Below are 22,549 nucleotides of genomic sequence, written 5' to 3'. Positions count from 1 at the left end.
ATATGTGAATATTAAGTCTGATCAGAAATAAGTGCTTCTGCAGCATTGTGGGTGGAAACCAGTCAGGATGAAGAATGTCTGATAGTGCAGAGCTCCTGTGCAGGCCATAGGCCTGCCTGATGTCAGGTTTGAAAATCCGCCTGTCTCCAGCTGACTCATTTTGTCAGACTGAGTCATGAGATTAACCCTTGACATGTTCTTAAAAAAAAAAAAAAAAAAAAAAAAAAAAAAACAAAGATTAAACAACTGCTTTGACTCGGGCAGCACTTGATCGTCTCAAAGTAGGCCCTGTAAAATGAGTAGCCCAGGGAAAGGAGCTGCAGCTGTTTCATAGATTGGAGATTTTGTTGGTGAGCTTTGTTGTTGTTTGTTTGTTTCTAGAAGAGAAAAAAATCATAGAAGATAATTGATAATTGTGATAAAGAAAATAACTATCCATATTTATCAGTTGCAGTTTTCCTTGGGTAAGGTACACTTCCAGAATATGGTACTTAAGAATAGCAAACTTAGAAGACCTTGCTGAGGCAGGCAGATAGAATTTTGGGGAAAAAAATCATACAAATTCTTATTAATTTTCTCAGTGATTTTATGGTTTTCAGGAGGACTATTAACACTATTATATCGACAGGTCCAGGTGTGATTTGTTGAGTTGCCGAACATCCTCTCCATTTAAGTAGTAGTGCATATATTGTGGCTATGGGAGAGGAGGTCTACCTGGGGTGGGTGAGAGACTTTATATCATTTTTAAAATTGTTTGTTTTATGTATATATATGTTTTGCCTGCATATATATCTGTACACCACGTGTGTCTGGTGTCCCAGGAGGACAAAAGGGGATAGTGGATCCCCTGGGACTGGAGTTTCAAACAGTTGTGAATGAACCACCTTATGGGTTCTGGGAATGGAAACTAGCCCTGAAAGAGCAGCCAGTGCTCATACCTGCTGAGCATCATCTATCCTTCCTGCTACATTTCAGCTGAACAGTAAATCTTAACCGGTTGTTGATTCTGTAGCATCCCCCAAACCCCCCCCCAAAAAAAAAAAGTTTGCTTGGTTTTACTTTGAATTTTTGTTTGTTCCCCTCAGATTATTGCCTCTAAAATAAAAACTGGGAAAGAGATTCTAAATGTTTCATTGTGTTATAATAGTCATGGTTACTTAGAAGATTATATTATACTGCTTGTTTTACCAGCTAGCAATTACTTTCTCCCATTTAGCTTAACCTGTGCAGGCTTCTCCTTTCTTACCCATTGTAAAAGTTACGTCAGGTAAAAAGGAAAATACTGAACATTGTCAATGCATTGATGCTTCCCTCTTCTTGTTCCCCCATGTTTGCTATTGAAAGGTGAGATTTTTGTTTTTTTAGTAATTAATAAAAATAGAAATATCTTAGATGATTGAGGTTTTTTTTTCAGTTATTCTGTCAAAAGAACAACTTGTCTATGAAAGACTAAAATTTACTTAAAAGGTTTTAAGACATGGCATTGTTAATTGTAAATCAAAGCTTTTCATACAGTTCTCCAAGGGCCTTTGTGGTCTCTCAGGAGGGAGGAAGTTGCCTGTGCTCACTCTGCAGACTGGCATTTAATAGCTGCTGAAGTGATGTTCTTTTGCAGCTGCTGCTAGGCCTTTCTCTATCTGAGGGGCGTGGGGAGCAAGCATTGTTGGCCAGTGCTGTCAGCTTTTGAATCCTGTGGTAGTCGGCCTTATTGCCTGGTGCTGCTTTATTGCTGTGACTCAAACAGTGTTTTTTCTAAGAATGCTGTTTGTTTGGGGTTTTTGTTTGTTAGATTGGTTTGGTTTTTCCTTTTTGTCTCTTACAGACTATTCCTAGAATATTTCACTGGTTTTCTGTCTCATTAAAAGTGTCTTTTTTAAAAAGTGATGTGTTCCTTTGCAGAGTCCAGTTGTTATCTTAGAAGCACAGTGGGGAGAAATAATACAAAGAGGGTTTGACCGGGAAAATAGGGAAAATAAAGGTTGTTATTTTATTTTCCTGGGTTAAAGTCTACACAAAACGATAAACTGTAAGACTTTTTAAATTGTAAATGTGTCTGTAAATTGTAAATTTGTTATTTGTTAAAAATGTTTCAAATCTTTTGGCTTCATAGTATTATGTTCTAGAAAAATCTGAGACATTCATTATTTTTTTTAAGAAATGTGGCTTTTAACACAAGTATATAACTCTTTCTATAGCAATAAGAAGAGACATCTAGTGAACTATTTAGTTTACTACCAATGCATGTTTCATCTCTACACTCACCAGTCTTTTATTCTTTACATTAAAACAAACCGTTTTTCCTATTCCATCACCAAACTGTTACTACATACTAGATGTTTCAGAGGGCTGCATTCTTTCATAAATGAAAGTCTGTATTATTAAACTTTTCCTTTTTAAGAATATCATTTTGAGCACAGGTAACTTATCTTTAAGAAAATTTACAATTTTTTAAAAACAATTTTTCCCAGTCTAACAGAAAAAAAAAAAAAAAACAAACAGCAACAAAAATCTCTAAAACACAGTATGTTCTAGCCAGTGAAGTGGTTCTTAAATGATGGTTGACTTTCTTCAGGAAGTGATTTTGTACAAGGCTTAACTGTCTGCATCCTCCTAGTCCCACTCCCACATGATTCAGTGTTTCCAGTTCCTGATTGCTTGATCGTGTGTTTATCAGAGTTGAAAGCAACTTTAGACCATGCCAGATGGTAATGTTGCTGGAGGTGTAGCAAGCAAGACTTTCTTTCACAAGTGCTCTAATTTAATTCAAACTAAAAAAAGATTAGTAGAAGATTGCTCTCTCTCCCTCCCCCCCTCTCTCCTCTCTCTCTCTCTCTCTCTCTCTCTCTCTCTCTCTCTCTCTCTCTCTCTCTCTCTCTTCTCTCTCTCTCTCTCTCTCTGTGTGTGTGTGGGGGGGGTAAATTTGTTATTCTTAGTACATTTACCTTTAGGATACAGTATCTTTTTATTTAGAGTGTGTGACTTGGATATTTATTTTAGCACCCCAAAAGTTTGTCTATTTGGTATCCTCCAGCAATTCGAGGACTTGGTGGAAATTGAAAGAGGTTGATTACAGCATAAACCCTCCCTCTATGCTCTGTGAGTTGGTTCCGTCCTATTTTGCATAAGTTCCTTTTGAGTAGTTCCATGTGTGAATGCATAGTACTAAAGACTTGTACTACTTGTGTGGATATATGTCTTGGAGAGAAGCTGTGTAGTCAGCTGCAAGTTACATTTTCAAAATCAACATGTATTGTGCTTATCCTGTCCCTGGGATGGGCAGCAATTCTTTGATGTATTACTACAATGGAAAAACGGTAAGCCTTTTTCTTTCTTCATACAGTGCCTTATTCATTTGCTTAATAGAAAGCAGTGCAGTTTAATTGCATTTTAGTAAAACTTGTGAGTTTTTTATTCTTTCACTATAAATTAGATTGTATTTTTTTTTGCGTCAGTAAAGTCGTGTTTTTAACAGTTACTAACAGCTTAGTTGTTGGTTTTTATTTTGAAATTAAGTATAGAAAATAAACTTGAATTGGAGTTATTTTTAGTTCTAATATTAGTATCTCTCAGCCTAAGCTTAAAAGTACATTTATTTTTTACATGTTCATGTATTATAAACATAATTTATTCATAAGGATATAAACATATTGAGTATTGTGAATGGATCAGAGAGATGAAAGTCATCTTGGGTATTCATAAAAAGAACAAGTATGAGGCTCTGGGAATGATTAGGGAAGCAGTCAGCTAGCGAGGGCCGTGTTTCCTGTTTGGAGTTTCAGGTCCAAAGCCTGACTTTCCTGGGATACCATCTGCTTCTAATCATACTAGAATTTTGACCCTGTGCAGATTCATAACATAAATCACTATTTTTAAAAATGCATTTCTACATTTCCAAATAACATATTCCTGGTCAATTTGTAGCCCATTTTTAGGTATTTTAAAATAGTTTTCTATGTTGTTAAGCAAGACTTTTCTGTTAACAACTTAGTATATTTCTGAAACTGTGTCTTTACAAGCCATAGGAATTTTGTGTATTCTAAAAAGTATCCTAAGAGATTGGGAGTTACCGTTGTGAAATATTTGATATGCATACAAAGCATTCCTTAATGCTCACTTAGTACTGATCTGAAGCTTAGTAGACACCTCAGCATTGTTTTAATTCTCACATTTTATGGAAAATTCCTTTGTTGTAGCTTCAGTGATTTTGGAGAAAGGCATTTTAAATGTATTTTAAGATTTGAGGAACTAATTACATTTTCCTAAAATAGCATAAAGTTGGATATGTTCACGCTTTCCTTTTGCCAATTAAAAGTGTTTGAAAGTAGCTTGTGTTGTTGGAAGGCCCCTGAGAACTGGTAGAAGGGCTTTTTCGTCTTTCTCCTCATTTGGTGCTTTTTGGATCTGTCCAGTGGATTAATTGTGGGGTTTTTGAGTAAGCATTCTTTAGTAGATGACACTCAGGACAGAAAAATATTTAAGCTCATTCAAAGTATGTGTTCAAGCTTCCTATATTGAAGACCTTTGGAGAATGTGAGAAGTGGATTTATGTGAGTATGTGAAATTACTTTCTCTGTAGTAATTTCTTTGCCAGCTGCCTTTCAAATGTAAAAATATTTTTTCTTTTTTGTGCAATTCCAAGTAAAACAGTCTGTTGTTTAAAGGTGACATGCAGCTATGTGAGCATGCACACATACAAGTTCAGTAAAGTTCATGTCCCAGAGCCCTGGAGCATGAGAGTGTAGCTCAGATACTCTAGCACAGCCTTCCTCTTTGTTCTGCACCAAGATGGGTGGTGGGACACTTTTGATACTATTGAGCATTTCCAGGGTTATGGTACATGGCCTAGCTGGTATGATAGAGATATGTAGCTTGAAAATTGATAGCACTGTACCTAACATAGGTCAAAGGTGATTTACATGTCCTTGAAAATAGTCGTGTGTTGTCTCTGCCCTATGTTGTAAGAGTCTATACATCTTACTGTTTTACACATGGTTCTTCTCTAATAACTTTAGCTTCCATCAGTAAGAATAATATGAAGTAAAAATTGTGCTCTCTAAAGAGTATGTGAATCGTTGCCATCATCATCATTTGAGAGTACCAGCCTACCAAACTTTCATGTAAAAAGTAAAAGCTTTATTAATATTTTGGCTCTAAAATGGAATGTTCTTCAAGTTTATTGTTATGGAATTTTGGCGGTGAATGGGTTAAGTTTGAGGTTATTCTTTAGCTCCATTTTACTGACTTAAGATAATTTATAGGACATTAATATTTTAAATGCTAGTAAGTTCCCATTGATTTTTATTGTTAACACGGCATGACAGGTGCTCTGAGAGTGTGTGTAGTTATGCTCTAAAACATAATGTCTTTTCTTTTCCAGAATTTGTCTAAAGTTTTCAGTTTTGTTCCATGTACCTTAAAGGTTTAAGATCATTTTATAAAACCAATCAAATGCTAGGAAAAGTGAGATTAACCAGAGAGGAAGAGCCTTGTGTGATTAGTATTATATTGTTGGGAACATAACAGACTTCACTCTTGTTTTTCCACTATTTAAAAACCGATGTCCTATGTAACCTATTTTACTATACTATGCAGTACACTGTAAAGTATTAATCTTTGTGGTAAGTTGGGGAAATAGAACTTATTTCGAATATTATGCCTCTTTTAGGATTTTACAAAATATCAAGAATAGTAAATTTCCAAGGCTTCATTTTAAGAATTTAGCCTGTATTCAGTCCTCTTACTGACACAAATGATGTTCTTCAAGCAAAAATGTAGGAAGTCTTGCAGGAACATTAAGACTGGCATTTCCGCCTGTCTGTAATCTGAGTGGCCTCTTTTATTAATTTTTTTTATTATTATTATTTAGTTGGTTAATTGGTTCAAGGTTTGAACCAAAGATACCTCAAACTTTCTAGGTATTTTTACCAGTGAGAGACTGGACAAAAGTTAAATTTTAAACGCAGCTGGAATCACATTTTGAATGATGAACTTCTTTGGGTGGTATCTGGGTAAGAAAAGACAGAAGCCAACACTACTACAAAGGCCATTACAGGCCTTGAACCATTTGGAAAACTTTATGTCTGACTGCTTAAGTCAGAAAGGTGTCTTCATCTAAATGCTGTGGCATGGAGTAATTGTCTAAACCCTACCTAGATCATAAGTTCTGAATTTGAGCCTAATTCAATCTCCAAGATAGGAAGATAAAAATATCATCCTACAAGTAAATTTGTCTACACAGTGAAATAAATCAGTTCTTGTTACCACTTGTGCTAAAAGAGTCTATATTGCATAACAAATGTAATTGGGAAAAACACTAGAGTACCTTTACAGATAAATTGTGAATGCCTGATCATAATACTAATTGTCTCAATCTTATGGGTGTGACGTGTCAGGCTGTGTGTGTGTGTGTGTGTGTGTGTGTGTGTGTGTGTGTGTGTGTGTGTGTGTGTGTGTGTGGCTGGCTGGCTGGCTGGCTGGCTGGCTGGCTGGCTGGCTGTATGGCTGGTGATAGAACCCAGGGCCTCACACATGGGTGGCAAACACTTTGCCACTGGTCTATATCCTCAGCCAAGTCAAGCAGGACTTTTCAGGTTTTGAGTAAGACACCTGTTAATTGTTAATAATCTGGTTCCCTCTTCTCATATAATTTGTTACATTAAAAATTGGTTTAGCCTTTCTGTGCCCACATAATTTTTTCTTTGTAAGAATTTGAATAGCAGTGAACTCAAATTACATTGTGAATTACTATAAGACTTAACTTTTGAAATGAATATTTTAATCATTATTATTAAAAGCACACACACCCCCAAAATATGAAAGTACATAGAATTTAAGTTTTGTTCTTTTGGGAAGGAGTTTCGTGTTAGTTACTGTGGGAGAAGAAAGTACAATGAATTCAAATGTATAGACGGTCTGTGGGCCCAGCATATTAAGTGTAACAATATTATGATAGAAAGCATGAAGTCATGCAAAAAGTCTCTGAACAAGACATTGAATGATAAAACATTTGCATAAATCTGTGGAAGCTGAGACTATAATATATGAACTCAAGGAAGTTGTCTTTTTTCATGTAGATGCCTGAAAAGTGATGAACACTGTTCAGCGTATTGCCCTAGAAAGTAAGGCCCACGCTGCTCCTCAGAAATGCCATTTTCTGAAGAAATATTATCACTATTTGAAAAATAGTTGCATTTATAAGATGAATGAAATATGTTTAATGACATTAAAGTTAATTTTTAAGATATGCCTCGTTTAATTTGGGGGAAATTTCTACACAATATAAATAGTAATATTAAATGAGTGTTCCGAAACGAACCAGCAGTTGATCTCAAGATACTTTACACAGAAAACTGTAAATACCAGTTGTCCTAGAGAGAAAAGTTTTTACAGTCTAAACATGTTCCTGGAGATTTGATGAAAAGAGAGGGGAAGCCTACAGAATTAAGCCCATTTCTCCCACTTAAGAGGTCCATTGTGTCTTCCCAGCTGGTTTGAAGAGGAGGACCTCAGGTGGAGCTGACTTGTGTCCCTGCACTTAGTTCACTCTGCTTGGTGGTGCCTGTGGGTTCAGCGCCTGTGCATCTTTGCTGGACCTCTCTAAATTGGTACATGAAATTACCACAACAACTCTAGTGACAGATTGGAGTTTATGGCAAAATTTGCCATTTTAATGTTATCTTAAAATACTGAAAGCATTAAAATATTTGTCAAATCCAACTAAACTGCTGCTTATAAATTGAGCTTAACATTTTTATGTAATTTTCTTTGAGGTTGTGTTTAACTTTGATTAGAAAGGAAACAAGCAAAGTAGAAAGACCTGAATTTCAGTCTCCACAAATCAATTAAAGGTTTGTTTGTTTGTTTGTTTGTATCCTAGTGTACACATAGATCCATATGTTTACAGTTACTGGACACAAAGTAGTTAGAAGAGTATGTAGGGAATTATTTTGAGAAACGTCTTAACCCCTCTAGTATCTAGCACTTGCTCAAACATAATTTTTAATACCAAATTTTTATTTATTCTTTAACAAGCTCCTTTTAAAAGTCCAATAGAGAAACTACTCTGTTGTGTGCTATTGTGTATTAACTTAATATAAGTAATCAGCAATAACTCAATTGAAAAGCAAATTTGTCTAAGAATTATCTCATTTTTGTCCATAGCCCCAGAGTGCTGGCTTGTAAATTTGCATGTTTTAACTTTATACACCCAGGAGCTTAATTATGTTGTTTTGGGATTTTGTTTTTTTGAATACAAGGTTTCAGTTTGTTTGGGATTCCCCTTTTTCTATTGATCTGGACTTTCTTTTAGGTTTTAAGTGTTCAGCTAGATTTTGCAAAATTTGTATTTGTTTACTACATAGTATCATTGCATATTCCATGAGGTAATTCAAATGGTTATTTCTGAATATAATATGTTTTTATCTTAAAACTGATGATAAGATAAATTATCTAAGTGATTTTTTTATCTACTATTTCTGGAAGTTGTCATTAATTGTATTGAAGATAATTTCTGTTACTTGCCCAGGCTGTTCACATATTAGTGGTCCATGTTACCATATATATAGTTTTTTAATGATATTGAGTATATTGATTGAAACTTAAAAAGAACTGTTACTAAAGCCATCTTGACAAAGGAGCTAATAAAAGTCAACACATGGAATGTTCAGAAAAATGTATATACTTTTCCTTTTCTGCATGTTGGAATTGTTGATCCAACCCAGGCCTCAGGCATGCTAGACAAGTGCTCTACACTTAGCCACACACCCAGCCATCCATGTTTCTTTATTCCTAATTAGATGACAGTTTGCAAAATGTTTTGAGAATTTGGGTTGCTTTTTCATAGGCCTTGGAGTGTGTAAGATTTCAAAGTGCTGCTTTCAAAATATTTTGTGTACTCTTAACTTCTGGGTAAACTACCCATGTGTGGTAGTTAAATTAAGAAAACGAAATGTAAAATTCTATTTCTTTTTCGTACCATCTACATCTAAGGTGGCCACTGAACAATGGCTGCTGCATTGCATGATACATAATAAGATAGCATTTCCTTACCATCTGAGGGTATTCTCATATTCTGGGAAAGGTCTCCTTAATAGTCACACATCCAAAAGAATTCTCACCCCCTCCTTGTCATTTGAGCTATTTACAAATACCAGCCATCAGATGCATCTATTTTTCTTTTTAGCTAAAGCTTCTGATTTATTTACTTTGCATCTTTTCTCAGTAGTTACCAGACTTATTATGCTGTTGTGCAGGGCTGTTTCCAATATTAATTACAAAAAGGGTGCATTGAAAAAGAGATGCAGTGCACATTGCCAACCTCCAGAGTTCTCTGCCCCAAATTTGGGGTCATACATATGTCTCAACTGATTCATCCAAGGTGGGGAGGATTCTGTCTTTGCCAGGTTGGTTTCATGAACTAAAACATTCTGAGCGTTAACTGCATAGTCACTGTTGTAGATATCTTTGAAGTGTGCTGTGCTGTGATGTCTTTTTTTTTTTTTTTTTTAACTTACCCTGGGGTATGTGGGCTGAGAACATTTAAGATATTAGTAAGAGTTTGTTCTCTTCAACCAGACTTAATGATGATAGAAAAGAAGTGTGGGTTTTGTTTCAGTTGTGCTCTGAGTTAGGACTATCTGTTCAGCAGATACTGAAAATGTACCTTAACGCCTTAACAGCAAAATAGCACCTCTGCAATAGCTGGCTGTGCCTGACTTTCTGAAACCAATTCTAAGCAAATTCCTGTCTAGAGATTAAATAGAATATCTTAAAATACTTAGTTGTCCCTTTCTCCAACATCTTTAAAATAGTTTAACTCCTGGTAGATTTTAAATATCTTAAAGCATAAGTGCTTCTGTTTCTTAATTTTAGGACTGTCTGTTGTGCTACAGGATCATCCTTGAGATTTAAATGTATCATTAACTAGAATAAAAAAAAAAAAACCTGGCATCTATGTACAGGTGATCAGATGACATAAGCAGTCTGGTTTTAATTTGTGGCCAGTACTGATTGTAACAAGGAAAGACTTGCTCTTTTTGTGGAACTGGCTGGCTGTTTCCCCACATCTGGAGCTAATCAACTCCCTGACCACATCAGTTGTGCTTTGATCTGAACTCGAGACTGGCACAACTGCTGGTCTGTAGCTCTGCATCTGTGTTTTGCAGGCCATGGCTGAGAAACCAAAAGCAAAGTTAGAATAGTGCCAGGGGCTCTGAGAGCCACAGACTGCAAAGTGTTTCTATTAGGATGTACTTGTACTAGTATATGAGCAATGAAGTTGTTTAGAGTTTTGTGTATCATCTTTATTTGTGAAATCTGTCTTTTTTATGGTGTTTGGGTGGAGCTGGTTTTTTTGTTTGTTTGTTTGTTTTGGGTTTTTTTCAAGTCAGGGTTTCTCTGTATAGCACTGGCTATCTTGGAACTTGTTCTGTAGACGAGGCTAGCCTGGAACTCAGTGTGGGGATTAAAGGTGTGTATCACTATGTCCTTGTTTATCTTGTAAAAACCCTTTTTATTCCCAAAATCTGTGCACAGAGATTATCTCTAAAAACAAACTTGGCTTTTAATATGAGGCTTCATTTTCCTGTTCAATTTCAGAGTCTTCAAGTGCAACTAAGTATATATATGTTTTCCTCTCATTTGTTCTATTTACCTTAGTTTCCTCACTTTGTGTGTTAGCCTTCATTCTTTAGCAGCAATTTGTAAATCAAAGTAGATATATCTCTTTACTTTTGTCATAAAAGACAAACTTATAAAAGGTTTTGAATCATAAGTACATCATATTTGACATAAAAGGAGCTGAAAGTACCAAAGATAAAGAAATGTAGACCAGCAAATTATTTTGAAATTTAAGATGAAAAATTATGTAAGTCTTTTTGTTGCATGAAATGAAACATCAAAACTGGAACTTTTTAATAATTTTCAAGTGTGAGTTTCATATATTTGGGGCTATAACTTGAATAGAAGTGGATAAATTAGAGACTTATTTCTGATAAAGTATATGTATAGTAAGAATAGGTTTGTAATGAAAAACATATGTTCTGATACTGTCTTCTACATTTGATTCTGATTTGTATTTCTCAGCAAAGGCTAGAAGTTTCCTCTACTTTCAGTTCTTTATGGTGTTCCCTTGTGTTGGGGAATTCTCTATAAAGAAGGGCAAAGGACATCCAGTTTTGCTAAGATTAGAAACTGAAGCTTTGTTGATTTTGTTTGTCTGCTTGTCTATTTACTTATTTAACATAGGATCTCGCTCTGTAGTATAAACTACCCTGGAACTTGCTATGTAGCTGAGAATAGCTTTGATTTATGGGAGTCTTCTTGCTTCAGCCTCTCAAGTCTTGAGATGACAGGTGTGAACCACCATGCCAGCCTTTGGAAGGTAAAACTTAAGAGAAAGAATATAGTCAAATTCCTTTCCTAAAAAATTTTAAGGCACACACACAATTACTTAAATCTAGCATGGTGTTTCTTATTTTACACTATTAAAGCTTATTTTTATCTTTTTACTACTTTAAGTATATGGGTGTTTTGACTGTACATTGCCCTTGGAGTCCAGAAGAGGGTATTAAATCCTCTGGGACTGGAATTATGGATGGTTGTGAATCTCCATGTGGATCTGGGTACAGAACCTGGGTCTTCTGCATGAGCAGCCAGTGCTTTTGACTGCTGAGCCATCTTTTCCATCCTCCTAATGCAATCTTTTATGAGATAGGTTTAAAATAGAAAAGTTGTTAAACACATGTATGTGTCACACTTTCCTGTGAGGATCTTTTTGTGTAATCCCTAAGTTCCTAGCTTCTTCCAAAAATTTCAGGTATCACAGGCATATGTTTTACTTTGAGGAGGTGACAGGAAGCAAACATGAAAAACAATCTATTAAAAATACATATGGCCGGGCAGTGGTGGTGCATGCCTTTAGTCCCAGAACTCGGGAGGCAGAGGCAGGCGGATTTCTGTGAGTTCGAGACTAGCCTGGTCTACAAGAGCTAGTTTCAGGACAGCCTCCAAAGCCGCAGAAAAATCCTGTCTTGAAAAACAAAAACAAAATATGTGTGCTAATATTACCAGGACTAGCAGGAAGATGTGAAAAGGACTTCCTAACCTTTATGTACAGTGTGAGTAGAGTCGAACCTCACAAAACCTATGACAAATGGCATTAAAAACTGACCAGTGGCAATACTTCTTCTTCTGTTGGCATGATAGAAATATGGTATATCAGCTAATTTTTATTGGCTACTTCCTGTACTATCAGGAGCACTGTGCTAAATATTTGATTTATATGCATTACCTCATCTCATCTTCCCCTGTGAGGTACAGGATAGAGCCACCTTACAAATGAGAAATTTGGGCTTCCGGAAGATTGAGAAATCTGTATGGTTAGTGCCTTTTGGAAAGAATAAATTTTGATAGCTTGTGAATTTATAATTGATAGTTTTGTAAATTTTTTTAATTGCTCCCACAAACCTTGATATAAGAACCAGCAAAACCCCCAGAGCCTTGTTTGCTAGGTGTGTTCTGTCAGTGAGCTGTGTCCCCAACCCCAGCTTGTCCCTTACTACTGTTTAAAAGCTTGTGCTCTGTTTAAAAATGGCATACTTTGTCCTTTTTCTCCACCTCTAAGATGTAACTGTTGCTAAGTTTTTTCTATGATTCCAGAAAATCTCAATGGTTGTACAAACAATGTGTATGATTTTATATGTTTCCATAATGGTAATGCTTTCTCTGGTTACGTGAAATTTAATTTTTATAGTGAAATTTAATGGATATACTCCTAACATTAAAAAGAATTAATTTCTTATGCTGCTGACATTAGTCACTTTGCCTTCTTACTTCTGGTTTACTTTACAATCTATCAGTGGCCCTTTTCCTTTTAAGACATTTTGTTGGTGGGGTTGGTGTTAAGACAGTCTCACTCTTGTCAAGGTCAGTGTTGAATTTGAAGCCATCTGTCCTCCTGAGTTACTGGGAATGCAGGCTTCATACATAACTCTGCTTATTATTTGTTTTGTTTTGTTCCTTCTAAGATTCAGTAGTTCTGAGAATGCTGTGTTCTTAGTTCATTCATTGTTTATTTGGCTTGCCATTTAGTTTTCCCAAGGATTGTGAATGTTGGCCATTTGATAGTTCATAATGTCCATAATTTCTTTATCTGGAACAAATGTTCATTAAAGGAAAGTATTACTGCCTTAACAATTAGGTAATCTTTTTCTTAAAGATATGCCAAAATTGGAAGTATACCTAAAATTTAAGAACTAAGACCTTTTGGCAGAATTTATTTGATTTCCTAAGTTAAGGAAGTTACTGAGCCATGTTGCTGTACTTGCCTCTTACCAGAAACATTTCATCTTCACTTTGTTTGAATTGATAAAGTTTACAACAATGAAAAGTTTGTGTGCATTTCAAAACACAGGCTGCTTAGAAGATTGCATTTTGCTGTCTGGTCTTTTAGGCCTTTTTCGACCACCTACTATAATTGTCATAACAAGATGGAATACATGAATATTTGAAGTAATTTATTTTCCAGTAACCAGATAAAAGAAACATGTAGTTAGTAACCAAATTTGATGTCACCTATGTAGCAATCTTTCTGTTTGTAAGATTAGTACATGAGCCTTTTTAGGTTCTTTGTGGGACACAGAACTCATTTTATGTAAGTAATGTAATAATCATTTATATTTTAATTAATCTCCTGTTTTGTTTTAAGGTATATGCACCATCCCCAAATTCTGACGATTTCAACCGCGAATCTCCTAGTTACCCATCTCCCAAGCCACCAACCAGTATGTTTGCTAGCACTTTCTTTATGCAAGGTAAGCACTTACCAGCAGTGTGAGAGCCAGCCGGGGCTGCAGTGTGCTGGCATTCAATATGAGAAAAAAAGATAGCTGTGCAGAAATTCAGACTGTGCTTTTCTAAGACTATTTTTTCTGAAATCAGTTAAAATTCTATCTATTCCATCCAATATTCTAGGGGCATTTATTACTAATTGTAATTTCATTTATCCAACAAACCTTTGAAATGATTATCTATTACTAACAGAAAAATGAGCAAAGCTGCCATGGTTTGTGGTAGAATGTTGAAATATGAAAGCTAGAAACAGTAGTGGTTTATGGTTTGGATTATAGTTCTACAAAGAGTAAGTAGAAAAAATTAAGTGAGACATGTTAGAGAGAAGAGGTGTTGCATTTCTTCTAATTTCTGTCTGACAGGTTATTTTTATTTGGTCCCCTGTGGTTTGGTATTGTGGAAAGTGTGTATGTGGGAGCTGTACATCATTACATAAATGGTTCCTTGACTGTGCCATAGATGAAGTCACTGCTGACATCTCATTTGAAGCCTCACTATGTAATGTTGTCCCTTTTTACCTTGGCTTACTGTGAAAGAAACTTCTCCATTTCATATTTTCAGAATGTGTGATATGATGTGTGTTGCCTATTATGGGTAGAACATTTAGCCAAAAATTAAATCCAATTTGCCCCCAGATTTCAAGTCTGTATTACCTTTCTTGGTATGAAATAAATGTTTTTTGAAGATTGTTAAAATAATCCACCTATTACAGTTTGTGCTGGTTTTGTTTTTTCTTTAACTATAAAAGTTACTTCTTTTTAAATAGCAATTTTGGGGCTAGGAGGGTAGAAAACCTGATAGAATATTAGGTTGGAAGGGGGGAATAATATCTGCAGGCATCATTTGTTTCTGTTGCTATGATAAAGCACTCTGACAAAAAGCAACTTGGAGAAAGGTGACAATCCATCACAGCAAGTAAGTTAAGGCAGTGAGAATTTACACAGCTAAACACATGAGAGTCAAGAGCAGAGAGAAGTGAATTCATGTGCACTTACTTGATCAGCTCACTTTTTTTCACGATTAAATAGTTCAGGGGGACACAGACAACAAAATGGTACCATTCACATTCCATTAACCTGGTTAAGAAAACCTTTCACAGATGTGCCCTCGGCCTCTGATCTAGGCAATCCCTCACTGAATTACTTTTCCTGGATGATTCTAGATCATCTGCAACTGAACAGTTGAAGTCGATCATCATTATATCCTTTGGAGTTTTTGTACATATTCAAAATAAAAAATTCTGGCTAAGGAAAACTCTTATTTTTCTTTTTATCATAGATGGGACCCACAGTTCTTCTGACCTTTGGAGTTCATCAAACGGGATGAGCCAGCCTGGTTTTAGTGGAATTCTGGGGACCTCAACTTCCCACATGTCTCAGTCCAGTAGTTATGGCAGCCTTCATTCACATGACCGCTTGGTAGGCTATCAAACAATATTTTGTCCTTACATATTTCTTTTTTTTATTTAAAAATCAATTATGCCAAAACTTCTGAATGTTGAATTATTTACAAGCTTACTTTACCATGACTTTTTTCATTGTGACTGCCCTGCCATACTAGGTGCTAACTTGTCATATGTCATGCTCATTTTAACCTTTTATACAGATTGTCGGGGATAAGTCTACATTCATATTCAAAAAAATGCATGCTTTCAATTTTTTTATTTATTATCTCTCTGGGAGGGGAGCATCACATAACTAAGGACTGAAACTTCATGCATGATAGGCAAGTGCTCTACGCCTAAGCAATATCCCCAGCCTTCAGAAAACCTATAATAGATTATGTCTCTTTTCCCTTCTAGAATTATCCTCCACACTCAGTGTCACCTACAGACATAAACACAAGTCTTCCGCCAATGTCCAGCTTCCACCGTGGCAGTACCAGCAGTTCACCGTATGTTGCCGCCTCCCATACTCCTCCCATCAATGGATCAGATAGCATTCTAGGTGAGCTTTCTGGGTTGGGAAACTTCCTAATCCTAATTTGAGAGTTTTGCTGAAACCCATATTGTTCAATAAAATTTTTAGTGTTTAGTTTAAATAAAAATGAAAGTAGATAATTAACCTTTAAGTTTCATTAATACAAGAATCAATATGGAACTCATCTTTATTTTTATAGCTTGTTTAATTTGCACATAGAGTGTTTCCTGATTCGAAGTGATATATGAAGTCTCAAGCCAGGGTACCCTTGAAGTAATAGGTACATGCTTAAGAAAAAGAAAAAAAAAAAAAAGTAGCATTCCTGCTAGTCTTCTTGTTTTGTTTACCTATTTGAACCATCCAGGAGCCAGAGGGAATGCTGCTGGAAGCTCACAGACGGGTGATGCGCTTGGAAAGGCTTTGGCGTCTGTAAGTATTATGTACACATTCTACTGATGAACTAGGGTTTATATTTTGTGAACAGTAAATGGCATAGTTACATTATTAACATAATTACTCATTTAAGAGCTGTTTTCTGTTTATATTGGTGCATACCATTAAAGTAGTTCATGATAACACCACCCTGCTCCATACCTACAGTATTTGTAGTTTCATTTAAATATGTCTTTATTTGAGTGGAACAGATACAGATAAAACAAAGAGGAATTTGAGGAAATATATGTATTTTAAACACTCAAGTGACCCACTTAAATAAATCAAAAGGAACCAAGAAAGAAAATCCAATTCATCTACAGTGAATGAAATGCCTTTATAAGGGTTTTCACAAGATGGGATATACTTTTATTTATTAGGAAAAAACAATCAGCTGGGTAGTGGTAGCTCAAGCCTTTAACCCCAGCACTAGGGAAGCAGAGACAGGCGGTTCTCTTGAGTTCGAAGCCATCCTGGTCTACACAGTAAGTTCCAGGACAGGCTCCAAAGGGGTGGGGCTCAGAATCATTGAAAGACTTGTTCTAAAATGAATGAAACTGAGTCAAAGACATTTTATAATACGATATAGCTAGTGTTTATCACATCAAAATCATAGAGACAACAATGATAACAGTTTAATATATCTGACTCCTAAAATGTTAAAATTAGTTTGGAAACCTAAAGCCAGAAAGAGAGACAGGTATTTATTAATTATCTGTAAAGACTCAAATCTAATTACTCAAATTTAAATTATGCCTTCTGCCTTGTGAAGTTTCTCCTTATACTTGTTTTTTTTTTTTTCCCCTCTTCCTTTAGTTTGAGCGGTCAGCCTGTTAGAATTCCAGAGTTGTCTTATATTTTCTCTGAAATACAATGAACTTTCTCAAACATTTGCTGTTGATAGGGAAAGTAGAACTCTGATATGTGAGCAGCTGTTAAGCTCCTGAAGAAAGAAACTTCTTTATGTATTGTTTGAGTAAATAAACCTTTCTCTATAGCTGTAAGTATGAGTTTTTTTGAGAAATGAAGCCAAGTCAAACTCTTCTACTACATACCGGGACCCTGCACACAGTGGAGCCCAGTAAATGTTTGCTGGATTTAATCTTGGAACATACGTAATAATGGTGACGGTACGAACCCACAGAAATGATCGACTGTAATGGTGGTGGTACAAATCCACAGAAATGGTAAACTGTGGTCTGAGTGCCTTCTAGTTGTTTGGCACTACACTAAGCATTCCCATGCCCTATTTCATTTAATCCTCAAGAAAACCCTATAAGATTGGTATTATACCCCCACATTACAGGTTGGGGGACTGAGGTCTAAAGGTTAAGTGACTTGGGCTCAAAAGATTAAGTAGTTTGCCCTAGGGACCACTAGCTAGTAAAGGTAGAGCTCATATACAATAGAATCCCTACCTAACTAGCCACAGACTGCTCCTCTCTGCTGCTTTGGGTATCTAGAAAGCTGTGTTACAAGGACTGTCTTAGAAGTGAGTATCTGGGATGATTAAAGAGAGTTGTCCCTCCTTTTTTCTAAATGTATTCCCTGAAGAAAACTTCGTGTATAGGAAGAAAATTGCTCTTTGGTATGTGATTGGCTTGCTATGTTCCTCCTCATTTTAGAAGAACCAGTAGCAGATAGGTCATTCATATGTAAGAGGACAAGTAACATTGGACTCTTAATATTAAACAAAATTTAAAAATAAAACCTCCATTTGGGAGTCCTTTTTTTCTCTCTCTCTCTCTCTCTCTCACAGGTTTTTGGGTATTTCAAGGAAAGCATATATGAAGAAATCATTGTTTGGGTAGACAAGACTTTGTGGTATTCTCAGAGGTCCTTCAAGCTTAATTTAGTTACCCTGACATCCTTGATTTTCCTTCCATATTATGAACAGCATACTAGCCAGACCAGGGTGGCATTTGTAGAAAAAAATCCAAATTCACTCTGAGTGGAAGCCAGGAAAAAATGTTTAATCTAGCTAGTGGGTGGGCTTTGGTTGTCATGGAAACTCAGCTCTGTCATCCTGTGTTGTTACTAGGCAAGAACAGCCAGGTCATTCCATAAATCATTTCTGTCATAGCTGAGAGTGAGGCATTCCATCTGCTCCATCACTGCAGACCCTCATATGCACACTTTCTATCCCTTCCTTCAGTCTCCCTCCATCTCCCCAAACAACATTGTTTCTCCAATTTTCCTAATAGACGCTCTCATAAATAATGTTTAAAATGTACTCAAAAGCAAAAACAGTGGGTTGTTTGGTGATAGGAAGAATTAGGGGAGATGAGAGGAAGAAACTTAATGAGAATTACATCTGAGAACCTGACATGCATATCACAATTTTATGTTTGGTATTATAGATGGTTAGAATGTGGTATCTTTAATGTAATATAGCATCCACTTTTGATGAGAAAACACTGTTGTTGTCATTAGAAGTTAATTCTAGTTCCCCAATTGCCTTAGAAGGTCTTTCATGTGTGAAACACCAGAGGGTACAACCTTTGTTCTTCAGTTTAGGTATTAAAGAACACACAGAATACTGCGTGATTAAACATGTAAGGCCAGATAATGCGTTTGCAAAGGTTCCTTTATTTTAGGTTTAAGCCTGGATAATTGTGGTCTTAATCTCAGGATAGCAAGAAAGAGAATTGTACATGAAGGTATTTACACAAAGTCCCCAAAGCCCTATGGATTGTGCACTAGTTTAGATAATAGACATGGGTAGATAGAAGGAAAGGAAAAATCTGTGTGTCCCTGAACGTTTGCCAGACAATCACCCTTTAAGACTGTGCCCATGGAGAGTTATATGGAGGAAGAAACATCTGGTTTATTTCAGTGCCTAATACCATATCAAAACATTCAGTCTTTAATTTAGAAGAGATCAAACGAGAGGACTGTTTAACTTTGTTGATTATATCAGACTTCTTTGTGATAATTTATGTTTTGATTTCTATGAGCCAGGGAGGGAAGAAGAGAGGGAGAATGTGTGTGTTAATCTAGATAGTTAAATGGTCAGTAGTCTCTAACAAAAGAAAAGAAAATCCAGGGAAGTTGACGTTTAGAAGTAATTCATGAAATAAGTTTCTTTGTTCCTTAGACTCAATAACATTAGCATAATAAAGATTAACTGAAATGTGCAAAAGCTTCAGTGTTTAAAAACCTTAGTCTCTCAGTTCCAGGGTTGGGCCTGGAGCTCTCCATTGTTTCTTTTTGTCTAAGGCTCTTTTCATTAGCTTCTGGCTTTATTGGCACCCTACTGATTGGAATGGAGCATGACTGATAGGAGGAGGAGCCTCATTTGTTGCAGTAAAATGAGGAATATTACCGTTTAAGCCTGGCAGAAGGTACTGGGAGTTATTCATCATTGGCCATTTAACCGTGGGTGCCTGTGGGCTGCATGTAGAATGAGCTCTGACTTTGTTTCTTCTCTAGACTCTTAAGTCATTGCCACCTCCATTTTTAAAGTGACTTTTTTCTTCTTTAAACACCAATATTAGAGTTCGTTAAAGCTAAAAAATAGAGCAAAGAGATCTTCATTTAGAATGTTCTTTGCCAAAAAAAAATCCTGGTGTTTAGGATTTCTAAGAGAATCATGATTTTTCTGAAATAATGTAATTCAGTTGTGATTTGGTGATAGAATGTGCCTGCAGAGATAGAGACTGGTGAAATGACCTGCCATCTGAAAGGCTTCAGTGTACCAGTGTACTAGTCTTCCTCTGTACATGAGTGTTCTCTTTGTGAGAGTAAAACAGCTGTTTTTTGTTTTGTTTTGGGGGGGGGTAGGAAGCATGAACATACCATGATGCAAATGTGGAGGTCAGAGGAGGACAATTTCCTATTTTATGTTCATTGGTGTTTACCTGCATATGTCTGTGTGAAGGTGTTGGGTCCTCTGGAACTAGACTCACAGTTTGAGTTGTCATGTGGGTGATAAGAATTGAAACCAGGTCCTCTGGAAGAGCAGCCAGTTCTTATCCTCTGAGCCATCTTTCTCAACTCCCACACCCCCCCTTTTTAAGTGTAGATGAAGCATGAATAGCAATTCTGTCTGGTATCGCATCAAACCACAGGTATAATGGGTAAATGGTAAAAATGGCTTCTGTTGTAAAAATGGAAAAGCAAATTTTGGAAAAGATACATTTCAGTATAGCTTCTCCTATTTACACCATGATTCTCAAAAGCTCACCCCTGTTTTGAGTATATGATCAGAACAATCTCCTGTCACTCAAAATAGTGATCATATGTGACTCTCAAGTGTAACCCCTGTTTTCTTTGACTTAAAGGAACTCTCACCTGCATATGACGTATTTAGGGATTACTTCACTGAAAGGTCAGAGCTGAAAGAATTGGCAATCCATTCTTCACACCCTAGAAAGCCTATGCCTACCTAAGTGTGAGATACATGTAGCCGGAAACATTAACAGTAATTCTCACCAATCACAGAACCTCACCATGTAATTGTTCTCAAAGTTTATGGCATGCTGTAGATTTGGAATGAAGTCATCTCTAACAGCTCTTTCACTTTCTTCTGTTACTGATTCCCATTGCCTAAATACTAAGATACATTCCACCTTTTGAATAATCTTTCCACTGACAAGTATTATAGCAAATTTTATCACTCATTTTAAATCCCAACACTGGAGCCAGGAGGTGGTGGCGCACATCTTTGATCCCAACACTAGGGAGGCAGAGGCTAGCCTGGTCTACAGAGCCAGACCTGGGACCGCCAAGGCTGTTAAAATAGAGAAACCCTGTCTTAGAAACAAGTCTCAACACTGGGATTAAGACAAATGGATCCCTGGGGCTTGGCCAGCCAGAGGTCCAAGACAATGAGAGATCCTGTCTCAAAAGATAAGGTGGAGAACTCCTGAGGAACAACACCTGAGGTTGTCCTGTAGCCTCCACACACTTGCATATCTAGATTTAAAGTGGCATGAGAATGGTGTATACCTATCCCAGAAACTGAGAATTGTGAATGTTGGTGTCTACAAAGAGAAGAGCCAGGCCAAAGAAAGGGGGCGCACACACCAAAATACAGGGAAAGAAGTGAAAAGGGGGGGGAGGACAGGAAGCAGAGTGGTGATTCAGGTTCAGATGTGTTCTATTCAGTCTGTCCAGGCAAGAGAGATCAGTTCAGGAGTCATTCACCAGGATGTGTGGTGGCACAAAGAATGTCATTACCAGGTGACTAGAGAAGTAAAGGGTACTTAGGACTTCAGCGAAACCTTTAAGGGAAGGAAGAGTAGAAGAGATGGAACATAAATAAACCTGAAGCCCAAAAGTCCCTCCACTGAGAATTCCTAGCACAGGCTCTGCCATTTCTACCCTCCCTCATCACTTGTCAGCACAGCAAGCATTGAGAGTAGGAGACAGATAATGGATAGCTCGGGATACATTGTAAGCACCAGCAGAGAACAAGTAGCTGCCAGCTGCTACACAGGATGCTGTTTCTCCAGGGCTTTTGCAGTTGGTTCTCACAGTGAAGAGTAATGGTCAGTAAGGCAAACTAATCTCAATGCAGTTTTGTGGATATTTTCTCATGTACCTGTTCACCTTCAATGTAATCAGTCTTCCTTCCCTCCCTCTTCAATGATGTATTACATACTTTATGAAGTTAGCGTTGGTTGCTCGTGAAAGATACAATTGATTTCTGAACATAAGAAACAGTGAGTCACAATGATAAAGGTGTTGAGACATGTTTGTAGAAGTTTAGTTTCCTTTGAGAGAAGCTTAATTTAATACACAATCAATCATTGGAGCTAAAACAGATGAGTAACTTTTTGAAGGAGTAAGGAATAACTGTTAATTTTCTTTAGTTCAATTTTTTAAAGGGAAAACATAAAATCTCACCTGGTTTTCAAAGTTGTTGTTTGTTTGCTTTGTGGGGTTTTTTGGTTTTGTTTTTTTGTTTGTTTTGTTGTTGTTGTTGAAACAGGATTTCTTGGTGTAGCCTTGGCCATCCTGGAACTCACTCTGTAGACCAGGCTGATTGCAAACTCGGAGATCCACCTGCCTCTTCCTCCCAACTGCTACACCACCAGACCTGGTTTAAAGACCATTTTAATGCATAATGGCCAGGCTTGGAGTGAAACACCTGCAACACCAGACCTTGCAGGCTAAGTTGGGAGGATCACAAATTCTAGGTCTAAGGTCCGTCTGAGCTTGCTGGGATCTTGATTACCTAACCTAGACTCTGACTCAAAACACCAATAACAAAACAACCTAGGAGACCCTGCCTTTGTTCTTTTATAGTTTGGTTTTTTTTGTGTGTGTGTGAGATTATCATTTTTATATTACTTAGATGGTATATTCTTTAAAGATTTTCTTCTCGGATATTTTAACTTTACAAT

The 22,549-nt window shown here is 36.6% G+C and overlaps 1 protein-coding gene across 11 annotated transcripts in view; it reads left to right on the top strand.

Annotated features, from left to right (window-relative positions):
- The window catches only part of Tcf12 (transcription factor 12), a 251,544-nt gene that overhangs the window by 197,800 nt on the left and 31,195 nt on the right, over positions 1–22,549 (top strand). For 8 of the 11 annotated variants that reach the window (XM_035443796.1, XM_027411205.2, XM_027411206.2 and 5 more), the window contains 4 exons: positions 13,706–13,811; positions 15,127–15,266; positions 15,650–15,794; positions 16,132–16,196. In XM_035443796.1, coding sequence (XP_035299687.1) covers positions 13,706–13,811; positions 15,127–15,266; positions 15,650–15,794; positions 16,132–16,196 — 456 coding nt within the window. Of the gene's footprint in view, positions 1–3,160; positions 3,315–13,705; positions 13,812–15,126; positions 15,267–15,649; positions 15,795–16,131; positions 16,197–22,549 lie in introns of those variants that run through there. The other 3 variants (XM_027411208.2, XM_027411207.2, XM_027411209.2) reach the window with 2 other exon arrangements.

Source organism: Cricetulus griseus, chromosome 4, assembly GCF_003668045.3.
Source record: "Cricetulus griseus strain 17A/GY chromosome 4, alternate assembly CriGri-PICRH-1.0, whole genome shotgun sequence".
Classification (NCBI taxonomy): domain Eukaryota; kingdom Metazoa; phylum Chordata; class Mammalia; order Rodentia; family Cricetidae; genus Cricetulus; species Cricetulus griseus.
Note: the sequence above shows the minus strand (reverse complement) of the source record. Positions and strands in the feature narration are given on the sequence as shown.